Genomic DNA, 24463 nt, shown 5'->3' with positions numbered 1-24463 from the left:
CGTATTTTATGACTGAGCAAGACCGGGTGATCTTCCCCTCCCCACTAGTTTTTAAATATTTATGCACAGTGTTTTGATTTGGTTGTTTTGTTATACGGCATATCAACCCTTTTTGGGTTAGTTAATGGTAAAAGTTTTTATGCTTCAAATTTTTTATATCTTCAAATATTTATTCATGGTGTTTAGTTTGATTGTTTTGTAGAGGAAAATTATTGTTTTTGTTTTAGGCTTTGCACACAAGGAGAAGTTGGTGCTAGTGTGATTGCAAGAGTGAGGAGTGGATGAACTAAGTTTGGAGAACTTCTGCCACTATTAACCAGCAGAGCGTTACCACTGTTGACTAAGGGAAGTGTAGAAAAACAAAAAAGAAAAGGTCTAACGAGACGCAAAGCAAATTTCACGACATGAGTTGTATCAAAAGGTCTGATGCGACGTGGAGCACTGTTCATGGTACGCAGGTCTGAACGCTCTTTCAACTTCCCCCAGCAACCCTAACCCTAACCCTAACCTGCTTTTATAGTGTCCAGGCATGCCTCATTAGCAGGTGTGTCATGTGACCATGTGAGAACTGTGCGAGATTGAGGGCCTTAAAAGACTACGGATGTCATCTTGGACCATTGGATTTTTCTTTCTTCTCAGTCTGCAGGACAGAAGAATGTCTCCGATGTGAGTTTTGATTATTTATTTATCGTTTGTACAGCCGCACAAAGCACAAATGCGTGACCGCTTGCTTCTTCGATGAACATCACAGGAAGTGTCTGTCAGGCATGTGTATGTAGTGTGATGATGCATGGAAGTGAAACGTGGCAAGTTAAGGCCGAGGACATTTTTTAAATCGTGAGAAATGATACAAAAATAATATAGTGGATGTGTGATGTAAGAATGTGAAACGTATAAGGAGAATTGTGCAGAGCAGGAGACTTTGTTTGGTCACGCCAAAAGAATGGATGAGAGTTCTGGGTTAGTAGATGTAGAACAAGTGGGATGAAAGGTTTAGTTCCCAGAGGGGGGAGGCTAGGGAAAACATGGGAGAAAATGTAAAAAAGACTAGATTTTAGAAAAAGAAGGATAAATAAAAACCTGGTCAGAGATAAGTTTGTTTAGAAGTCAATAAATGGATGTTATGACTAGGGCTATGACAAGAGAATATGTTTTTCATAATTTTGACTCTTGAGTATATATCAGTTAATATCTTATATGTTTTAGATAGAGTGGTGTGGTTCTCGATTGTCTAATTGTATAGGATATACACTCGAGAGTCAAAACAATAAGAATATTCTATTGTCATAGCCCTAGTTATGACGAATGCAATGAAAAAATGAATTAGTATTTTCTTTTTTAAATTTATTTTCCTTCAATTACGTACAGTGAAAAAGCATTTGTTTGTAAACATACAATTTCAAAAAAAAAAAAAAAAGAAGTTTTTAATGAAAATCTTTTAATATAATCATATCCTTCCTAGACAAGAGAAAAATGCAAGTTATCTTTAATGACCATATATCTAAGCAACATGATATTAATGCAGGCGTGCCTCAGGGTCCATTCTTAGACCTTACTTAATATTCATAAATTACCTCAATGATAAAATTGTGTCCGAGATGGGTATATTTGCTAATTATATCAACTTTATAATAGATACGAGGTAAAAACGAATATACACATATTCAAGGTAATGGCAAAAACCCTTGAAAACGACCCCCAGTCTGTAGTGGAATGAGGACATAAATGAATAGTAACATTTAATGCTACTAAGACTTAGCTTCTTTCCTTTAACTACAAGAAACTTTCTCAGCCACCAATTGTCATAACAAATAATACCCTACTTAAAAAAGCTCATCCTTCAAATTCCTAAGCCTAACATTCATAGGTAACATGAATTGGAGTAAATACATTAAGGATATTGCCAAGGCTGCTGCAAAGAAGGTGGGCTCCCTCTACCGTGCTAGAAAATTACTCACACCAGAGAGTATCCTATATATTTACAAAGCCATAAACCGCCCATGGATGGAGTATTGGGCTAGTGCATCTATCACAAATCTCTTACTATTAGGCAGGGTCCAAAAAGAATCTTAAATCTAATAGGTCACGCACTATCAGCCAAGCTCCACCCTCTGTCCCATCACTGCAGTGTTGCATCCCTATACCTGTACTTTCATAAAATGTGCTCTGATGAACTTAAAGCACTTGCGCCTATTCGACGTACATAATCATGACTCACTCGCCAAGCAGCAAAATCTCATCCCTTCATTGTTGAGGTCTCTAGATGCCACAAACTGTTTCTTCTCTTGGATGGCTAGACTTTGGAATTTCCTCCCTGTACTAATCTGCAAAAATTTAAATGTAATGTGAACAGACATCTTGCTGCTCAACTCCCCACAGACCCATGTTAGATATGATCTGAAATAGTCCAAGTGGCAAGTATTGTTTGGGTTGAAAGAAAGTAAAAAAAAAAAAAAAAATAATAAATATTTGTGTTTTTCAATACATATGCATACAAACAATCTCCATATTAGTGAAATTATTACAACTTTTAGTGTTTCAGTGTATATGTATTTCTCATCTCTACGTGACTTACGTTTTTATTCTATTTTTTATATTTGTCTTATTCTGTCTATCTGTTCCACTTTTTCTCAAAAACTATAGAGCCAATCTGGCTAAAATTTTCTATCAATCTTTGTTATAATAAGGTGCAGTAAACTAAATATTATGGTATTCATTTGAGGCACAGTTAAGGATCAATGGGGATTGGGATTTAATGTAAAAATGAGCACAAATTTAACCATACTTAATTATCAATTTGGCATAAAGAACTCATTCTAAGTCAACTTGCTCTAGTTTTTACTCATTTTTAACAGGCTAAAAAGTATAGACTTTTTAATCATTTTTATTAATCGATTATTTTATTCAAATAAAAATACTATAACTTAAAGGTACTAAAGACTAAATTTAAAAAAATTTATTAATGAAGATAATTTAAGAATGAAATTAAATACACCACAATACATTTCTGTCCCTCTGTAAACAAGTCAGTCATTTCAATATTTTATTAATATGTAGAAAGATTAGAAGAATTAATTGCTACATGACACTTTTAGAATTGAAAGCTTTCAAACTATTGAATAGAAAGTCATTTAAACTGACTTATCAAATCCTCATTTATTAAAAGAGTGAAAGTTTTAGAAGCCATTTTCATCAAATAATTTTATAACTTACCTGACATAGGTAACGCAAACGCCTGGCCTTCTGGGCCAAGGCGTTTTGAAGTCAATTAGGTTTGGTCAATGTGGGGGAAACCCTTAATATCGGACAATTGCTATTTATTTGGACACTGCCAGAGCTGCCCCAACCCCCCCAACCCCCGTCATTAAAAAAACGACCTTGTGTCTAATTTACTTTTGTGGGGAAGCAAATAAATACCTACTTTAACAGAAGGATGTTGTAGTTTGCTTGCAGTATTGTGCATCATCTGAAAAGGAGTTGTGTTTGAAGGTTATGTCAAGGCAGTTTGTAGGAAACACTGTGGACACGAGTTAGTATATAGAAGAATAATGACAATATCAAAAGAAATTTTCAATAATTTTCAATTATATCACGTTTATTTACTAACATAATGTGTTGTTCAAGATGGTAGGTGTTCCTATTTACAATGCCTCCCCACAGGACAGTTAGACACCAGGGTCATTTTTTAATGTGGTGAAAAGGAACAAAAATAAAAATTGTCTCAGTCGTGAAGGATTTCTCTTCCACTGACAGAGAACAAGAAATTGAAGTCTAGCATCTGAAGAACAGATACTACACTTTGATCTTGACCCGAATGGTAAGTGTTGATATCCCTAATTTTTTTATCTCTTCTTCGGGGAGAAAAGAAAAAAATAATAAGTAGTTGTAGTTTTATAATAATTTGATTCAATGAAAAATATTTTGATGATCAAGCGATGCTGTAATAAGCTAAGTTGACTTTTAAAACGAATTAATGAATCGATTATTTATTTGAATAAAAAATGAAATCGTGATAATAAAGAAACGAATGTTTTAAAATCCTATTTAAAAAAAATCATGAAATTAAATCAACCATGATGCATTTCCATTTCTTTGTAAACAGTAAAGAGAGCAGAAAGTGGTCCTTGTGTTTACTTTCGGTGGTCTTATAACTCTTGCTTCCATTAGTTTTCACATTCTAGAGCCATATTTCTGACAAGAGGAGAAGAATTGCTGTTTTGTGGGTTGGAATCTATCCATCTAACACTTATTGTTGGATAGTTTTTGAACTTGAAATAGTGTGTGTATATATATATATATATATATATATATATATTGGCTCCTTACACTAAGTGGCTTCATACCTTGTCTGAAGCAATTTCCATAAAAAAGTCAATCACTTGAATCTTTTAATTTAAGAATTAATTATTTTGAAAAGAATTTAGAAACATTAAAAACTGTCAAATAGAAAGTTGTTTCAAGCTTTAAATTATTTAGCAAATCTTCACGTGTTAAAAATTAAGTTTCCGCAGCCATTTACATCCAATCATTTTTATAAATAAAGATTAAAACATTACCGCTTTATAACAAGTTAGTTTAAAAATCATTTTTAGTTGCTTACCTGCGATTGGACGAAACATTATCCATCGCCATGTGCTTAAAACTTTGTTTCTGGTCCAACACACTGCTACTTTTCACATATTGGGCCTTACTTTCTTCAAGAAGTTCCACAGCACTTCGACGATTGCTTGGGGTGGCTGCCAGAAGAACACACAGAAAACACAATTAATACAAAGCATACAGATTCTTTCTGCATTTTTAGGGCGGGGGGAGGGAAAACGTAGACCAATTAACTATACAATACGCCCCCCCCCAAAAAAACCCAACATTTTTTCTTGATATTAAAAGCAAAAGGATTAAATAGGTTTCAAGGACCCCAAAAAATAAACAAAAAGAAAGGGACAACTTCAGGTCTACACCGTAACAAAAGTCATAACAACTCTGGTTTATTATTTGTATGTTTACAGATGCCACGTGTGTCAAAAGTCAACCAGTGTAGATGCAAAATCATCCTTTTCATGTTGTCTATTTTCTGGGGTCCTTGAAACCTATTTTATTCAAGCAACGGCTTTTAAAGGTAGATTTTTTATAGGATGGATAAGATCTGGGTAGTTTAGTATGTAACGTTACCCAACATGTTGTACGCAGTCTACGTCACAAAGGAGACCAAGAATAGAAAAGAACGCCTTTTCTTTGTAACAACATTTATTTCCTCATTGTTATGGTCATGATGTCATCTTCTCTATCATAATCTTGGATATCATCCATCCTCTCCCATGATCTTGAACGTTATCTCATTCAATGCTCCACGTCTCTCTTCTTTATAGTTTTTCTCTTTACTGGTGACATCATTTCGCCCACTTTTGCATAGTGCGTCCACGCTATAGAGTAGAGTTATGGAAAAGAGACAAGTTTGATTTAGGGGGTGTGGAGATGGGTCGCTGCATTTATGACATTAAATTAATGTGTCAAAATGTTTATGACATTAAATTAATGTGTCAAAGTGACCGAGAAACATAAACGTCCAGGCATCAAACAAATTAGATGGCAAACGTGGAAGTTATCACACTGGGGGACTGATGGACTCATGTCATAGCAATGGACATGAAAAGTAGTGCCAGATGCTTATTAAATGATTAAAAAAAAAAAAAAAAAAAATAGGGCCCGCTTCTTTAAGCATCATGGCAAAGAAAGTCTAGTTTGATTTTGCATTTATTTTAATAGGAAATAAAAATTTATAAAAAATTGTTTCTTACAAACACAAGATCAAAACTTTTGTATTTATTAATTTTATCGCCTGGAAGGAGGCCAGGAAATAATGATGTGACGTTCAACTGCAGATTCATATTAAAAAAACATGATATGAATCCAAGACACTTTCTGTTCAATGTTACATCTGTTGTCAACAACGGCAACACAAACTCTATGATGGTTGAAATCATTAAGGGGAACAAGAAACACCAAAAGAGCCATAGCACCAAAACCAGAATAAATTGACATTTTGGTAATTTTGATGCAAATTATCTTACAAATAAGATTGTAATGAAATCCAAAGAAAGAATAAATCAATTTGTCTGAATGATGACGACGATGATGAAAATGATGATGTGGAGGAGGGGGCTCTTTTATACACTTATAATTTAGAAATGGACTAGCTGGACACCCGGCATTGCTTGGTCGTACAATATGCTTAAATATGATATTTTAATTTATGCAGATTGCGTAAGTATTATTATAGAATCAATCCTCTACTGAATATTATATATTACGAGAAATAATTTACCTGGTAGACTAATTCGCAAAAATAAATAAATAAATAAAATAGAATAAATAATAAAGATAATGTTGTTCATCAAATTCCGTCTGTGTTTGTTTACAATATCACATCAGCTGATATTTGGGCTTGACGATGAATGCCCTGGAAACTTACATCTGATTAATATTTAGTTTTAAAATACACTAACAAAGAAATGATTTGCTGCAATTTTAAATGGTACCTTTCTTTTATCATAAATTAAATTCATTAATACGAAAAAATTAAAATAAAATGATGAGGTACACTCGGACTTGAATATGGGATCATTCGATCTTTAGTTGATTGCTTTACCACTGACCTATGTTTCCAGAGGTCAACAATCTGTTTTTTTTTTCTAAGAAGAAATTATTTGTTGAGATTTTATTATCCCCCTTGCTGGTGCAACCTAAAATATATTCCTGTAAAATTCTTTTTTATCTATAAGAAAGACTATTTTTAGGATCGGATTTTTTTTTTCAATTTATGATTCTTATTGAATGAACGAATTTCTGTATAAAACATATCTAAGAACACTGCCAGACATATAAATTACCTTTGTGTGAAATTTGCAAAGATAGGCTCAGCTGTTTCGGAACCTATAAGGAAGAAACTCGCACAGACATACAAAGTAACTTTTATATAATAGTAGAGATAGCAACTTGTTATAAGTCAGGTCCACAAGATATTGGAAAGACAAATGTGAAACGTTTTGTCTACAAGGTTGAATTTAAAAAACAATATGTTGTTGCTAACAGAAAAGAGAGCACGCATGAGTCAAAGTGAGCAAGCCATTCAACCAGCCAGTCATTCACCTCTTCCTTTTTCTCCTTATGCCTTGTCAATATTTTTCTTTCTAGCAAGCGATATTAGTTTAATAAGAAAGGTTTTTATCAATATAGTATATATATATATATATATATATATATATATATATATATATATATATATATATGAGGGGTGTGCAATGAGTAATGCCCATGACCCACTTCCAGTTGTCTGATCTAGCTGACATTTTGTATGTGCAATGATTTATATCTCTATGGGTTATGTGGCAAATTACAGCTCTGAACTAATTGTGGTTTCTGTTTTACAGGTGTTTGAACGGAGTCAGGTGTGAAATGGAGCCTGTTGAATGTCAAGCAGTGATCTGGTTTTTGTATTTGAAAGGATGCACACCACAGGAGACTTTTGATGAAATGAAAGAAACTTATGATGATAATGCCCCATCATATGACATTGAAAAAACGCTGGCATCGTGAATTCAAACATGGCCGGAAGTCTGTGGAAACAGCTCCAAGACCTGGTCGCCCCCCCCCACTTCTGCCATTGATGAGGCATCTGTCCGTCAAGTTGAGGCTGCCATTTTGGAAGATCGGCGCATTACTATTCGCCAAATAGCCCAAGATGTCAAGATTAGTACAGGGTCTATGGAAACTATCATTCATGACCATTTGCATATGCATAAGGTGTATGCCAGATGGATTCCCAGGTTGCTCACACCATTCCAGAAGTGAGAACGCGTCGAGTGCTCGAGGATGAATTTGGAGATGTGCCAAGAAGATGAGTCAAAGTTTTTCAAAAGACTGATTACACAGGATGAAACCTGGCTCCATCACTATGATCCAGAGACCAAAGCCTAGTCAATGCAGTGGAAGCACTTGGACTCACCACCTCCAAAGAAGGCAAGGGTGCAGCCTCCGCTGGCAAGGTCATGCTCATAGTCTTCTGGGACCAGGACGGAGTAGTGATGACAGATTTCCTGGCAAAGGGTACCACAATTACAGGAGCCTATTATGCTTCACTTTTGAGGAAATTAAGGGAAGCTATCAAAATCAAGAGGTGGGGCAAGATCAGTAAAGGTACCCTCCTCCTGTAGGACAACGCTCCTGTCCACAACTCGCATGTCACCAGATCAGAAGCACGGGTGTGTGGTTATGAAATTCTCCCCCATCCTCCCTACTCTCCTGACCTTGCACTCTCTGACTTTCAGCTCTTCCCAGCCATGAAGTTGTTTTTGAAAGGAAAGCGTTTCCCAGATGATGCAGCCTTGATTTCTGAAGTCAAGACCAACCTGGGGTGTTCTACAAAAACGGTCTCCAGAGTTGCATCAAACGATGGGAGAAATGCATAACTCTGGGTGGTTCATATGTAGAGAAAGACTAATAACTGTACCAAGTTTCGTTGCTCTACTGCTATGGGAAGTGGGTCAGGGGCATTACTTAATGCATGCGCCTCGTGTGTGTATATATATATATATATATATATATATATATATATAACGAATAAATGACAAAACACTATATTCCAAAGTTCATGATGTTGACCATTTTATAATTTATTCCTTTAATTCAGTCGACATTTACAATTCTTGACAGTATCTGTTTTGTAGCACAAAATCAATCGCTTAGTATATCAGTCAGTAAATCTATAATAATTAAGTGATTGATTTTGTGCTACGAAACAGATACTGTCAAGAATTGTAAATGTCAACTGAATTAAAGGAATAAATTATAAGATGGTCAAGATCATGAACTTTGGAATATAGTGTTTTGTTATTTATTCACTATATTGCTCTGTAATTACACTGAGCTTCTTAAATAAGGATTGGTATATATTATATATAAATATATTTCCACGGAAATATATTTATATATATATATTTTATTATTTATGTAAATACAGTCATATCTTGCTACGATGTGCAGACCGTTTCAATCATATTTGATTTCATCAGGCAAGAAAAATCAAAAAAAGAAAAATTAAAAAGGTTCCAGGCCCTTTCAAATTTTGAGAAGAGAAAAAAATGCCATGACTGGCAAGAAGCCAAAATTAAAGTTCTTATGGATTTAAATTAATTACAAAAATCAAGTTTCTGTTTAATTTTTGCTTCCTGCCAGTCATGCCATTTTTTCTTCCCTCGAAATTTGAAAAGGTCTGGAACCTTTTTAATTTTTCCTGCCTGATGAAATCAAATATGATTGAAACGGTCTGCAAATCGTAGCAAGATATGACCGTATTTACATAAAGAATTACAAAAATATAATTTGCTCTCTTTGATTGAGCACTATCAACGCCCCTTGTTGAAATTTAATTATTCTTAATTTTTGGATACCTTTCTACCTGGAATAAATAAATAAATAAATAAATATAATGGGATAAATTAAAACTACTAATATTTATTATATATTATAACAAAAAGATTAATTTGTTATGAACTTTTTAATGCATTGTAATGCATCTTTGCATTGTTTGTGTTAAATATATATATATATATATATATATATATATATATATATATATATATATATATACATACACAGAAAGAGAGAGAGAGAGAGAGAATATTTCAAGCAATTATGTTGTGTTATGGATTTAAATAACAGTAAATCGTTTTGATAGTAATATAGGCATGATAAACGGAACAAAAATAAAAGTTGCCTCAGTCTCACTGGCCTAAGACATAGGCTACGTGTAGCATCAAAACAGATGCTACACCTTGTCAGTAGCTAAAAGGGCCCATCACTTATTTTATATGCTCTATTTTTCTATGTGAAATTCACTCTGCGTTTATTAAACAGCATGCAATCAATTTCTTTAATTATTTTAATCCACTTCTTCCTCCTTTTCCCTTCATTTTTTTTTTTTTTTTTTTTTTTTTTTTGATTAACGAGGAGAGACAGGGGAAAAATGCAAAATCACAGGGCATTATCAGCAATGGCGTTGATGACTACAACTATAAAACTCAAGACTGGTATAGTCTATTGTGAACAAACGTAAATATCACCACATGTAATAATACTATGTAACTCATAACTGGAGAGAGAAATAGAGTGAGTTTGGGGAGAGGTAATGATCAGAAAGAGACTACTTCAGGATTTTGTCTTTATTTTTTTAAAATTTGACTGGTTTTGCAAACTCGTTTTATTCGGATTCAAACTATTTAACTGCTCAATAGCTGACTAAACCAGTCTAATGTATATGTGTGTATCACACACACACACACACACACACACACACAGTATATAGGGTATATGGAACCATACATTATTTTTATTATAGCAAGAATAGTATTTGATTTTAAAAATAATACATTTAATTCTTAAGTTTTTTCAGCAAAACCATTATCATCTATTGAATTTGCACTGAAATATATTCAGACATATTGAATAGAAATTCACTTCTGAGAACCAGATTTATCATGAAACTGCAGTAAAGTGTTAATATAAGTACTTTTAAAATATTTATTATAATGCTCTATTCAAAACAATATTGGGCCCTTCATGTTTGCAAATCTGCTGTTTTGGATTGGACCTATTCTGATTATAAGAGATTGATTTTGTTATTTTTGTGTATATATGTACATGCATGTGTGTATGTGAAAATTAATTAAATTAAATGCAAGAACAAATTATCTAAAACAAGAGCTCCACCGGATTCAAAGTTTGAGTCGAATGAAACCAGTAAAGTTACCGCTTTTGATGATTTATTGTTTTCCCTTTTGTCTTTCTGCACACATTTTTTTTTTTCAGGGCTGTTCATTTTATGATATGTCACACACACACACACACACACACACACACACACACACACACACACACACACAAAAAAATGGCGTAATGCAAACATAAGGTATTTACAGCTTATCTTCCAATGTTCGGATTGGTAATCATGTCAAAACGCACTTATCTCCTTTTGATGGATTAATTGTTGCTATTTCTTCAGATGAGTTAAGGGCAAAATAGATTCACTAATTGATATAAAATTAAGTGATTCATTTTGTGCCATGAAACAGATACTGTCAAGAATTATAAATATCAACTGAATCAAAGGAGTAAATTAGAAGATGGTCAACATCATGAATTTAGGAATATAGACTTGTCATTCATTTAATGCACTGAAGATTCCTGAAAGAATGAAACACTAGTGTCTGTAGGTATTTATAGTGAAAAAATAATTATGTCAGCCTCTTGTTTCTTATCGTTGAGCACTTTCAGTTGAATTAAGTCGGTCAATTTAGCTCTTATGCATAGATCATCGTATAACGTGACTGACATAAAGAACATTTAAAATTAAAATGTTTAAATTCAATGTTATTTCTCGCGCTTAATGGTAACCAATTGGATACGGTCTTTGCTAATTGAGCCAGAGATGGCTCGTGTTACTGGATTCGAATCTGTTGACTGTTGTTAATTGTGACACCCTGCACTGAAGATTCTTGAAAGAATGAAACACTAGTGTCTGTAGGTATTTAATTATTATAGTAAAAAAATAATTATATATACACACCAAATCCAACTGCTAAAGATTGTGAAGATATGATTAAAAGGGATGTGTCTTGTATAGTTTTAAAAGGAGATTCAAACCAAAAGTGGAAATACAAATTGAGTATCAGTTAACAGATTAGTCTGATGGTGTAGATATAGATGTATATACAGTAGCCTCCAAAACTAAGGGAGAAAATTTTAAACTTAATATTTGTTAGAAATAACAACTGTGAAAAGCTGAAATTTTGACAACTGGTAGTCATTATCATCCATAATAACATACTAAAATTTGAATCATTTGCAAAGGATAGAAAAAGAATTATAACAATTATTTATTTATTTTCAAAATAGGAAGGTTGTCCCTTAGTTTTGGACGCTACTGTATGCGTGCGTCTTAGGTGGTTGGTATGTTTACATTCAAATGCAAATATCAACATCTACACATTCTATGATAACATATTCATGTAAATACATTGTATGCAAACAGTGATGTTGATAGCGAGTTATTTTCATTATCATATTCATATATGTGTATGTAAAAAGAGATACGAACAGGATCAGATAAATAAATATCGATATGTATTATATGAAATGACAATTAAAATCTTAACTTGTGCACACACATTGTATGGATGTAAACTGTTAATCATTCTTTTTAAAATTTTGTGTCCATTTGATCTGTTGATTATTTTTTTTAGAATTTTGTATTTATTTAATCTGTTGATTATTTTTTCCAAAAATTCTGTGTCTATTTTTATCTGTTTATCAGTCTATTCAAAATTTTGTGTCTATTTGATTTGTTGATCATTCCTTTCAAAATTCTGTGTCTATTTGATCTTTTGCTTATTTGTTCTAAAAATTCTGTGTATTTGATCTGTTGATCATTTTTTCAAAATTCTGTGTCCAATTTATCTATATATCATGTTTTCAAAGATTATTCAGATTTGCTTATTTTTTCAAAATTCTGTGTCTATTTGATCTGTTGATCATTTTTTCAAAATTCTGTGTCTATTTGATCTGTTGATCATTTTTTTCAAAATTCTGTGTCTATTTGATCTGTTGATCATTTTTTCAAAATTCTGTGTCTATTTGATCTGTTGATCATTTTTTCAAAATTCTGTCTCTATTTGATCTGTTGATCATTTTTTCAAAATTCTGTGTCTATTTGATCTGTTGATCATTTTTTCAAAATTTTGTGTCTATTTGATTTGTTGATCATTCCTTTCAAAATTCTGTGTCTATTTGATCTTTTGCTTATTTGTTCTAAAAATTCTGTGTATTTGATCTGTTGATCATTTTTTCAAAATTCTGTGTCCAATTTATCTATATATCATGTTTTCAAAGATTATTCAGATTTGCTTATTTTTTCAAAATTCTGTGTCTATTTGATCTGTTGATCATTTTTTCAAAATTCTGTGTCTATTTGATCTGTTGATCATTTTTTCAAAATTCTGTGTCTATTTGATCTGTTGATCATTTTTTCAAAATTCTGTGTCTATTTGATCTGTTGATCATTTTTTCAAAATTCTGTGTCTATTTGATCTGTTGATCATTTTTTCAAAATTCTGTGTCTATTTGATCTGTTGATCATTTTTTCAAAATTCTGTGTCTATTTGATCTGTTGATCATTTTTTCAAAATTCTGTGTCTATTTGATCTGTTGATCATTTTTTCAAAATTCTGTGTCTATTTGATCTGTTGATCATTTTTTCAAAATTCTGTGTCTATTTGATCTGTTGATCATTTTTTCAAAATTCTGTGTCTATTTGATCTGTTGATCATTTTTTCAAAATTCTGTGTCTATTTGATCTGTTGATCATTTTTTTCAAAATTCTGTGTCTATTTGATCTGTTGATCATTTTTTCAAAATTCTGTGTCTATTTGATCTGTTGATCATTTTTTCAAAATTCTGTCTCTATTTGATCTGTTGATCATTTTTTCAAAATTCTGTGTCTATTTGATCTGTTGATCATTTTTTCAAAATTCTGTGTCTATTTGATCTGTTGATCATTTTTTCAAAATTCTGTGTTCAATTTATCTATATATCATGTTTTCAAAGATTATTCAGATTTGTATTAGAGTTTATCCAGTCATTAGACACCAATGAAACAAGATTCCTTGAATTTCAATTTCTTCTCAAGACCACTTACACTTGTGTCTTAAATTTGAGACATATTCTAGAACCTTAGTAGTATTGTATCTCGATTTCAATCTTCATAAATGGACATAAAATTGGTACAAAACTGTTAAAAACAGGTAATGTTTTAGTAAGAAAAAATGTTTTGAAACGAAACAGAAATTAACATAAAAGTTTCTCGGCCAACATTGTTTAGAGAAAGCTTTATTTCTAATTAAACAAAATCTGTTTTTGAAAGCAATTTATAGAATTCTGATTAATAATCAACACAATCTTGTTTACATAGAAGTGAAATACATGTTTAGTAGCGTTGATATTGTTGCCTTTATTTTGTTATCATAAAATGTGTTCTATTTACATATAACAAATCCATAACATATGTATGTATGTATGTATTGCATTGTGCCAGTATGCTTATGTAGATTGATGGGTGGGAGGATTGCATGAATGTTGTGTGTAGCTGGGTGGAGGTGGAATCGTTCAAGGCTGACTCTGACCCAGCGAAGGGCAGTGGGAGAGAATGATGACTCATTTTAGTTATCACTGATTGTCTCCCTTCCTCACTCCCACCAAATTTGCTGCTGATTAATAGTAGTAAGAGGCAGAAAGCTAAGAAGGAGAGAGGAAATTAAAATTTGAAGGGAAAAAGGAAGAAAAGGAGAAAACAAAGGAGAAAAGAGAGAAAAGGTGAAGAGAGGTAAAGAGAAAAGGTGAAAAGAGAGGAGGAGGGAGAGAGGAAAGAAAGAGAGGAGGAGGGAGAGAGGAAAGAAAGAGAGAGGAAAGAAAGAGAGGAGGAGGGAGAGAGGACAGAAAGAGAGGAGGAGGGAGAGAGGAAAGAAAGAGAGGAGGAGGGAGAGAGGAAAGAAAGAAAGGAGGAGGGAGAGAGGAAAGAAAGAAAGGAGGAGGGAGAGAGGAAAGAAAGAAAGGAGGAGGGAGAGAGGAAAGAAAGAAAGGAGGAGGGAGAGAGGAAAGAAAGAAAGGAGGAGGGAGAGAGGAAAGAAAGAAAGGAGGAGGGAGAGAGGAAAGAAAGAAAGGAGGAGGGAGAGAGGAAAGAAAGAAAGGAGGAGGGAGAGAGGAAAGAAAGAAAGGAGGAGGGAGAGAGGAAAGAAAGAAAGGAGGAGGGAGAGAGGAAAGAAAGAAAGGAGGAGGGAGAGAGGAAAGAAAGAGGGAAAAACGAAGGAAATGAAAAAGAAAAAAGAAAAGTGGAAGAGAAAAGGAAGGAGAGTAAAAAAAAAAAAAAGAAAGGAGTAGGAAAAGAAAGGAAAAAATAGAGAAGAAAGAGAAAAGAAAGTAGAGGAAAAGGAGAAGAAAAAGTAAATAAATATTTAAAAAAAACATGTCCACCCCTCTTATTTGCATGAAATATAGAAGAGGATGAGTTATAGGGGTTCGTTTTGTCTGTTTATATCTATATGGGCCAGAAAGGTATTAACATACAACTGCTCATTTTATATATAAAACTGTTCACAAAAAAAAAAAAAAAAAAAAAAAAAAAGCGAGATTATTTTTTTCTTCTTTAGGACCAACATTCACAAGAGTCATCAGGAATGCAAAAATGAGTAAAGAAAAAAAAAAAAGTTCATGATGTAACATGCAGAATCTATATATATGCCATTGTCACTGCTTTTTTAATATTATTAGACTTGGCTAGTGTTTAGGAGAGCTGGAGGAACAAACAAGATATTAGGTTATTACACTCTAGAAGAACATTAGATCACTGACCCGTCAACTTGAAAAGATAGATCAGTAAAGAAACAAATAGGAATTGTTATTGTTGTTTAACCAAACATGGCTTGCTAGTGTGTGTGTGTGTATATATATATATATATATATATATATATAACTGTGACATATGCAGAAAATTATGCCTATCCCTTGCTAGCCTCAAAAGCCATTTGTGCAAAAGTGCAAAACCTGTTTTGCACCCCAATAATGACACTACAAGCAAAATGGATTGGATGTGCCAAAATCTGTCACAATTTAGCTGGCCTGAAGAGGCACTTGGGAACACATCCAATTAGAGTGGGATACAGAGGACATGAAATAAAGGAGATGGTTGCGCTCGAAACCCAGAGGACAGCCACCATATATATATGTTGTACATAGCCAGCATTGCCAGGTAAAAAACATATTGCCAAGTGGAAGGTTTAATCACATACTATTTAAGATACACTAAATATTCTAAGTTGTTACAATTTTCCTTAAAGTTGACCTTATTTTGTATTTTTGGAAGCATAAAACATCCTCATCTATGAAATTTAAACAGGGAAATAAAATCTCATACCTTAAAAGGGAAATAACTCATAGGTTAAATAAAAACTTACTTCTGTTGGTTATGATAATAATTAAAAATAAATAGAATTACATGTAAATTGACTTAAAAATAAATTAAATAAATCAACTTTATATAATCTTTCTAAATAGAATACTTAAAACAATTCTATTACTAATTGCCATTAAAAATTAAGAGCTAATTTTCGAAAGAGATTTTCTTTCATGCAATATGCAAGTGAGATAACCTCTTGGATGTTGATTCCTTTTGAATAAATAGTATATATATAGAAATCATGCAGGAATAAAAGTATATAAAAATCTGTTTTTTGTATTAAAATCTATTTGTGAAACAGTGTACCTTTTGTTTATATTAACCAAAGAGTGAATAAAAAACAAGCAGACAGGAATGCAACTTTCTTATATATATATATCGTTAAACTCACTACTCATTCAAGCAGCCGCCAATACCGTAATGGTTAGAAGCCTTGACTGCCGTATAAACGGTCGGGTTTCAATCCTGGCTTGAGGTAGTTGCCTGTCTAGCCGCACTGATGAGCTGTGAAACAGCGAAACAGTACTGTATGTGGATGACTATATATATATATATATATATATATGTGTGTGTGTGTGTGTGTGTGTAGGGGAAAATATGCTTTTTCAATTATTATATTTCACTCCTTGTTTATACATATCATTTTTGTTTAGAAGCTCTATTCTTGTGAAGCATAAACAGAACATCTCTATATAAATAAAATGAACTCATTTTTTCCCGTCTGATTTTGACATTAATAGGATTAAAAATCAAGATATTTCATGCAAATATAATATGCACAAACGGCAGAACAATATCTGAGGTGTGTTATAGGCTTATTATTTCTCAAATTCCTCGATAATCTTAGATTTATATACTTTTTCTGCTGAGAAGTCACGGCCAAAATCGGTTAAGATCAATGGAAGTGGTAAAATATTTTCTCTCTAATAAATTCCTCCTCCCCCTGCCACCACTTAACACCGTTTGGGGATCGTTCACAAGGAACAGTTGAGAAGAGAACACCGGTTTGGCTTCGTAGTTCTTTCATGTGAAGTTATTTAAAATCACTAAACTAAGCTGCAGTGCTCTGTGGCGTAGTGGTTAGCGTGCTGGACAATTCACATTATATTTTCACGTTCGCGCCGACCTACCGTAGTCGTTTTTTTTTTTTTTTTTTTCCTAAACAACTGGAATGGACTTTTCTTGGTGGCCGAACTGTTAACGTTGCAGATGGTTTTTTTTTTTTTTTTTTTCACACTTTATTTTCCTACTTTTACTCATGACTCCGGGTTTGATCCTTTCTACTTACCTACCATAACATTTTTTAAAACTCCCCCCCCCCCGTCCCGGAAACAAACACTCGGGCAACGCCGGGTACCCCCGCTAGTAAATAAATAATATAGCTATATTCCACGATTTTATTTATCTTACCAGTCAGTTCTTTCAACATATCAAAACTTTGGTACATTTTACAGATGTGTTTCATTACATGGGAACAATTACTATTTATATGTCAGTATTAGATTTTTTCTCACATATATTCATTAGGAAAAAAAAAAATTTCTTTTATGTAAATACTCATATGGATTGACTTATAATAGACAATATTGATTTATTTTAATATCATTATATTTTAAATATATACATTTTATACCTTGTAACTATTAGGAAAATACCCAATAATTTAAGTTTAAATGAAATATAAACAATATGGTAGTGTCGTCCATAAAACAAAGATGGCTGCCCATAAATAGTAAATACTTTTTAAAAAGTATTTTCTGGAAAAAATTAAATCTAAGATTTTTTTTTTCTTAAACATACTGCAATGATCCACAAGAAACACTGGCAAACTAGAATCAAATATTGATTTTGTAGGAAGAAAGCTATTGATGACAAAGAAACGATAAAGAGACTGGCTTTACTTTATATATTAGACTACCAAGGAAACCCAATGTTGCCCGTGACTGAATGGTGATCAATGAATATTTCATACTCCTATATTTTTATTGTCATTGAAATTGGTGTAATCGACCATTTTTCAATCAAATCGATTGTCTGATGAGGACCCATTGTGATGCACCGAGAGGAAGCTTCACATGCTTCCCTGCAATGACTTAGTTCACAATACATTGTAGTCAACATTGCATTGTATGGAAAGAAGTAACTGTTGATTTTATAAAATTATTTTATATATATATAAAATGGTTTGAATTAAAGTTTAAAATGCAAAAGTCAAGTATCAATATTCAATTGTGCTTTAAACATTCATTTCGAACACACCCCTGTCATATCAAAGAACCTACTGTTGATTTTATATGTTGGGCCTTTCTGCTTGTGTGGTAATAAAACTTCTCAAATGCACTTATAATGTTAGACTGTGTAAGGTGTTAACATTGATCAAAAATGCCTGTTCCTTTTTTTTTTTCACCAAATCGATACTCATTGATCCCATTCCGATACAAAACCTATCTAAGAACACTGGCAGATACATAAAGTGCATTTGTGTGAAATTTCATAAAAATTGGCCAAGCTGTTTTCGAGTCCATAGGAAATGAACTCACACACACACACAGAAAAAGTTATTTTTATATAATTGTATATATATATATATATATATATATATATATATATATATATATATGCGTGTGTGTTTGGAAAAATATGCTTTTTCAATATATATATATATATATATATATATATATATATGCGTGTATGTTTGGAAAAATATGCCTTTTCAATTATTATATTTCATCCTTTGTGTATACCAATCCTTTTTTGGTTTAGAAATTCTATATTAGTTAACTATAACAACAGAGCATATACAAATGATTAACAAGGTTTTATTTACTTTACCAGTCAATTCTTCTGAAATATCAAAGCTTTGATACATTTTACAAAGTTGTTTCATTACAAGAAACAATATTTATTCATATCAAAGAAACTGCTGTTGATTTTATATGCTGGGCGTTTCTGCTGGTGTGGTAATAAAACTTCTCAAATGCACTTATGCTAGGTGTGTACAAGGTGTTAACTTTGGTAAAAATCGAGTGCTCCTTCTTTCATCGGATCTTTTAGATTACTGAAGACATTCCAATACAAAATCTAAGAACACTGCTAGATACATAAAGTACATTTGTGTGAAATTTCATAAAAATCGGCCCAGCCATTTCAGAGTCCATAGGAGACAAACTCACACACACATACAAAAGTTCCTTTTATATAATAGTAAAAGATAGACAGATAAACTTATCCATGGAATTTTCATGATGTTCATAGATAAATATAATCCTTCTTGATATATAATGTTCATAACACAAACAATAGATTTTTTATAATAAACAGTTTTCTTTATTTACATTATTTTTCTTCACACTATATTCCTCATCAACACTATAGAAATATCAATATTAATTTTTTTACTCATCAACACTATAGAAATATCAATATTAATTTTTTTACTCATCAATACTATAGAAATATCAATATTAATTTTTTACTCATCAACACTATAGAAATATCAATATTAATTTTTTACTCATCAACACTATAGAAATATCAATATTAATTTTTTTACTCATCAACACTATAGAAATATCAATATTAATTTTTTACTCATCAACACTATAGAAATATCAATATTAATTTTTTACTCATCAACACTATAGAAATATCAATATTAATTTTTTACTTATCAACACTATAGAAATATCAATATTAATTTTTTTTATTCATCAACACTATAGAAATATCAATATTAATTTTTTTACTCATCAACACTATAGAAATATCAATATTAATTTTTTACTCATCAACACTATAGAAATATCAATATTAATTTTTTACTCATCAAACTATAGAAATATCAATATTAATTTTTTACTCATCAACACTATAGAAATATCAATATTAATTTTTTTACTCATCAACACTATAGAAATATCAATATTAATTTTTTACTCATCAACACTATAAAAATATGAACATTAATTTTTTACTCATCAACACTATAGAAATATCAATATTAATTTTTTACTCATCAAACTATAGAAATATCAATATTAATTTTTTACTCATCAACACTATAGAAATATCAATATTAATTTATTTACTCATCAACACTAGAAATATCAATATTAATTTTTTTACTCATCAACACTATAAAAATATCAATATTAATTTTTTACTCATCAACACTAGAAATATCAATATTAATTTTTTTACTCATCAACACTATAGAAATATCAATATTAATTTTTTTACTCATCAACACTATAGAAATATCAATATTAATTTTTTTACTCATCAACACTATAGAAATATCAATATTAATTTTTTTACTCATCAACACTATAGAAATATCAATATTAATTTTTTTACTCATCAACACTATAAAAATATCAACATTAATTTTTTACTCATCAACACTATAAAAATATCAACATTAATTTTTTACTCATCAACACTATAAAAATATCAACATTAATTTTTTACTTTTACTAACATTAATTTTAATTTTTTAAATGAGGATTGGTTATTTATATTATTTTGATTCTTCAGACTACTGTTCACATCTTGAGTGTTATTTTTACAACGTTTCGGTTGATGTGACCTTCGATCTTCCTCAGGCATATTTTGTTGACCTCTAGAATCTTCCTGCCGAACTTGGAAATCTGCATGGAATTTTAAACGAAACCAGTTATTTAATCCACAAGTGTAACATGCTCTTGTTCTGTCAGCTATAACTGGATCCACATCCTAAGTAATTCTCACTAATATTTTGAGTGTCGCCGATACTTAGGATTGAACCTTCAACCTCCAGAAGAGTTTCATTTAGAACTGAACTCTACCAAGTACTTTATTCACTATTGCAAATAGTTCTATCATGAGCCTTAAACCTATTTTGTTTTCTAGGCATGTAGTAATAAGTAAAAAGATTGTATATCATTATTTATTAGTACATATATCTATATGTAGTATTAATATATATATTTTGCTTATAGAAAGTTTTTAGATGAAACAAGTTATTGGTACCGTCGGTTTCAAACCCGATAATTAGGACCGTTTTAGACCCCTATATCCGACACCGAAACCGACAGTACCAATGACTTGTCTTATCTAAAAACTTTCTGTAAACAAAATATAAATACGCTCTTATTTTCGGATTTGCCCTATAATTGAACATTCTGCTGGATTTCTCCCCCCCCCCAAAAAAAAAAACTAATATGATATTTTTATTTATATAGACAAATATTACATAGTCGCTACACTGAACATACTAATGTTTCGGACAATTGGTTGAGGCGATGTAATGAAGCTTATGTACATCCTTCGATGGTATATAAGCTTCATTCCGTCGCCTGACGAGGACTTTTGATTCTTGCTAACCGACTGTCTGAAACATTAGTATGTTCAGTGTAGCGACTATGTAACATTTGTCTATATAAATATTATATTTTGTTCTTTTTTATTGAGCACTTTTAATAACCTCGTTTTAATTCTTGAGTTTTATCAAGCTCGAGTATATATATATATTTTTTTTTACTTACAAGAAGTGAAGGTTTAGAAAAATGTGAAAATAATCAAGATGAGAACAGAAGTCGAAACAATCGAAATATGATTTAATCTATTATTACACATCGTGAAAATTCATTTACGAGGTGCCCTAAATAAGTTTCCAGACTTTTTTTTTTTTATATGGATACTTTTATTGATAGTACACAAAATGAAACTCTAGCCCCCTTCAAAATAATCTCCTCTGGCTGCAGTGCACTTGTTGTACCATTCCAACAACTTCTAGAAGGTTCCGTGAAAGTGCTCTTGTGTAAACGTGTCAATCCCGCTTGTCACAGCCTCTTTCATCTCCTCAATTGTCTCATAATGGCAGTCTTTAAGGGTTTCCTTGAGCTTAGGGAATAACCAAAAGTCACAGGGAGCAAGGTCTGGACCATAGAGATCTGAATCGATCAGCTCGACCATCTCCCTGCTGTCATGACAATGTCTTTCTTTCTGAACTTCTCTGAGCACCCTTGGGACAAACTTTGTGGAAATCTTCCGCATCTTCAGTTCCTCATGAATAATTGTGCGTACAGTTCCCACACTAACATCAAACTGTGCACTTATTGACTCTATAGACACACAATGGTTCTTATCCGTGAAATTCTTTATTTGGCCAATCAACTCATGTGTTCCGACTTCCTTACTCCTCTCGTCATCCCCCCACAGACTCACTGCCTTCCTTGAATCTCTTATGTCACTCAAAAACTAATGCTCGATTCATGCAAAATGGTTCAAAAGCAGTCGGAAGCATTCCATACATTTCTGTGGCTGTTTTTCCAAGTTTTAAACAGAATTTTATTGCATATCGTTTTTATAAAGTGTCCTTACGTTCAAATTGCATTTTCGAAATTCACCAGCTGTGACAATCAGGCTTTAGTAGAGCATATTCCAATTCCTGCTGTAGCTGTTCATTTGAACTTGAAATCATAAAAATTAGTCAGTCACATCATAAGATGTATAGCAAGAAATTTTCAAGAATCTACTACAATTTTAAATGCCTGTACAAAAAAAAGCCTGGAAACTTATTTAAGGCACCTTGTATAATCCAATAAAGATGCTCCCACCCCTTCCTCAAAATGTGACTTTCAACAATTTTTCATTAGAACACATAAATAAATGAAATTAAAGTTAATTTTTAAAACAATCTTATCAAACATGTGTACAGAAATGAAGCCTGGCAAATGAGGGTTGGGTGGGGGGGCATGTGGAGGAGGATAAACGCGAGTCTCAAGGATAGGATTAGTTCTGATGACCTAAGAGGAAGATTAAATCTAGACAGTATATTGAGATATATGCAGAAGGGTAGACTTTCATGGTATGGTCACAGTGAAAGAATGAATGAGAGATGTTCAGTTCACTGGAGGGATTCCGGGAAAACACAGGAGGGAATGATAAAAACGAACTTGGCCAAAGAAGATTACTTTGGAAATCTCAGTCATTTAATGCATGAACTAGCAATAAAAATGGACATTAAACTGATGATGATGATGATGAGTAAAGTACAATTATTCACTTTGTATTAGTTGGATTACTATTACCATCTTAATTATTAGATTCACAACGTTTCGGCAGATGTAACCTCCAATCTTTTTCAGGTGCATCTTTTCAAACTTTGAAACGTGGATGGAATTTCAAAAGGGTTAAATTGGAAATTTTGTCCTGGTTCCTGAACTCGACGTGAAAAAATTTGCAGGTTTGAAAAGATGCATCTGAAGAAAGTCGGACGTTGCATTGGCTGAAACGTGGAAAGAACCAAGATTAGAATAATAATCCAAATCGTCAACCCAAAACATAATTATCTACTCACTCAAAATACAATTATGAATTACTTAGGACTTCTATCCAGTCATGGCTGACGGAACAAGAGCATGCTACCTCCATCGATTAAATAAAGGGTTCCGTTAGAAATTCTGTGCTGAATCTCAAATTCGCCAGAAAGATTCCAGAGTTCGCTAGAACAATTCCAGAGTGCTAGAACGATACCCGAATTCGACAGAAAGATATGAGTTTGACAAGATACACTTGAAGAATATCGGAGGTTACATCGACCGAAACGTTGTAAAAATAACACTCAAGATGAGAACAGTAGTCCAAATAATCCAAATTATTTACTTCTTTAACATTTTATTAAACACGTTCAGTCGAAAGAATTGAAAAAAAAAATAAATAAATGAAGCTAGCATAGAGATAGGATAACTTAAGTACTGCATTTGTATGTCATGTATGCCCATCTCTCTAGTTTAAATAAAGAATTTCAAACAGCTTCACATGTTTTAAACGTTGACAGATGTTGCTGTAAGCTAAAGTAAATGCCAGTATTTTCTCTCGTCTGGCTTAATAGATAACGACAGAAAAGAAGAAAAAGTAAAAACATTTTCAAAAACTTTGTTATGACACTTTTAAGTGATAAGATTTTTTTTTTTTTTTTTTTTTTTTTTAATCAACAAAATGGCGAACTTTTTCCCAATTTGAATTCATAAACAACTTAACTTTTATTTAAAGTTTGGAAGTGGAAAATTATCACCAAAATGAATAAACGCGAAAGTTTTTCATTTACCATTCCTATAGTACGATCAAATAGGTTTACTGTTATTAAAATCAATAGTTCTTGTCCAGAAACCTCCCTATATTAAAACACGAAAAGAAAATCTGCATCCTGTATGTATCCGTGACGAAACGAAAATGTCGTATTCCAAAAATCACAAATTGATCAAGTAATTTTATTTTTAAATAAAAAATCAAATTTTATGAGTAATAGAAGAGAGGGCATCTTGTCCTCTCTTTTGAAAACAATAAAAAGAAAAGACAAAAAAAGGGAGATAACTCAATAATTTAAATTATCTTAATAATGATTATCTTTAGAAAAAT

General features: G+C 32.0%; 1 protein-coding gene across 13 annotated transcripts in view; it reads right to left on the bottom strand.

Annotated features, from left to right (window-relative positions):
- LOC145297068 (protein FAM110B-like) overlaps positions 1-24463 on the bottom strand; it is a 202555-nt gene that overhangs the window by 24949 nt on the left and 153143 nt on the right. For all 13 annotated transcript variants that reach the window (XM_080143312.1, XM_080143318.1, XM_080143316.1 and 10 more), the window contains one exon: positions 4601-4736. In XM_080143312.1, coding sequence (XP_079999438.1) covers positions 4601-4736 — 136 coding nt within the window. The remainder of the gene's footprint in view (positions 1-4600; positions 4737-24463) is intronic.

The sequence above is a fragment of the Euprymna scolopes genome, chromosome 2, assembly GCF_053919585.1.
Source record: "Euprymna scolopes isolate OS-2025 chromosome 2, ASM5391958v1, whole genome shotgun sequence".
NCBI classification, from domain to species: domain Eukaryota; kingdom Metazoa; phylum Mollusca; class Cephalopoda; order Sepiida; family Sepiolidae; genus Euprymna; species Euprymna scolopes.
This window is presented reverse-complemented; position numbering and strand designations above follow the sequence as displayed.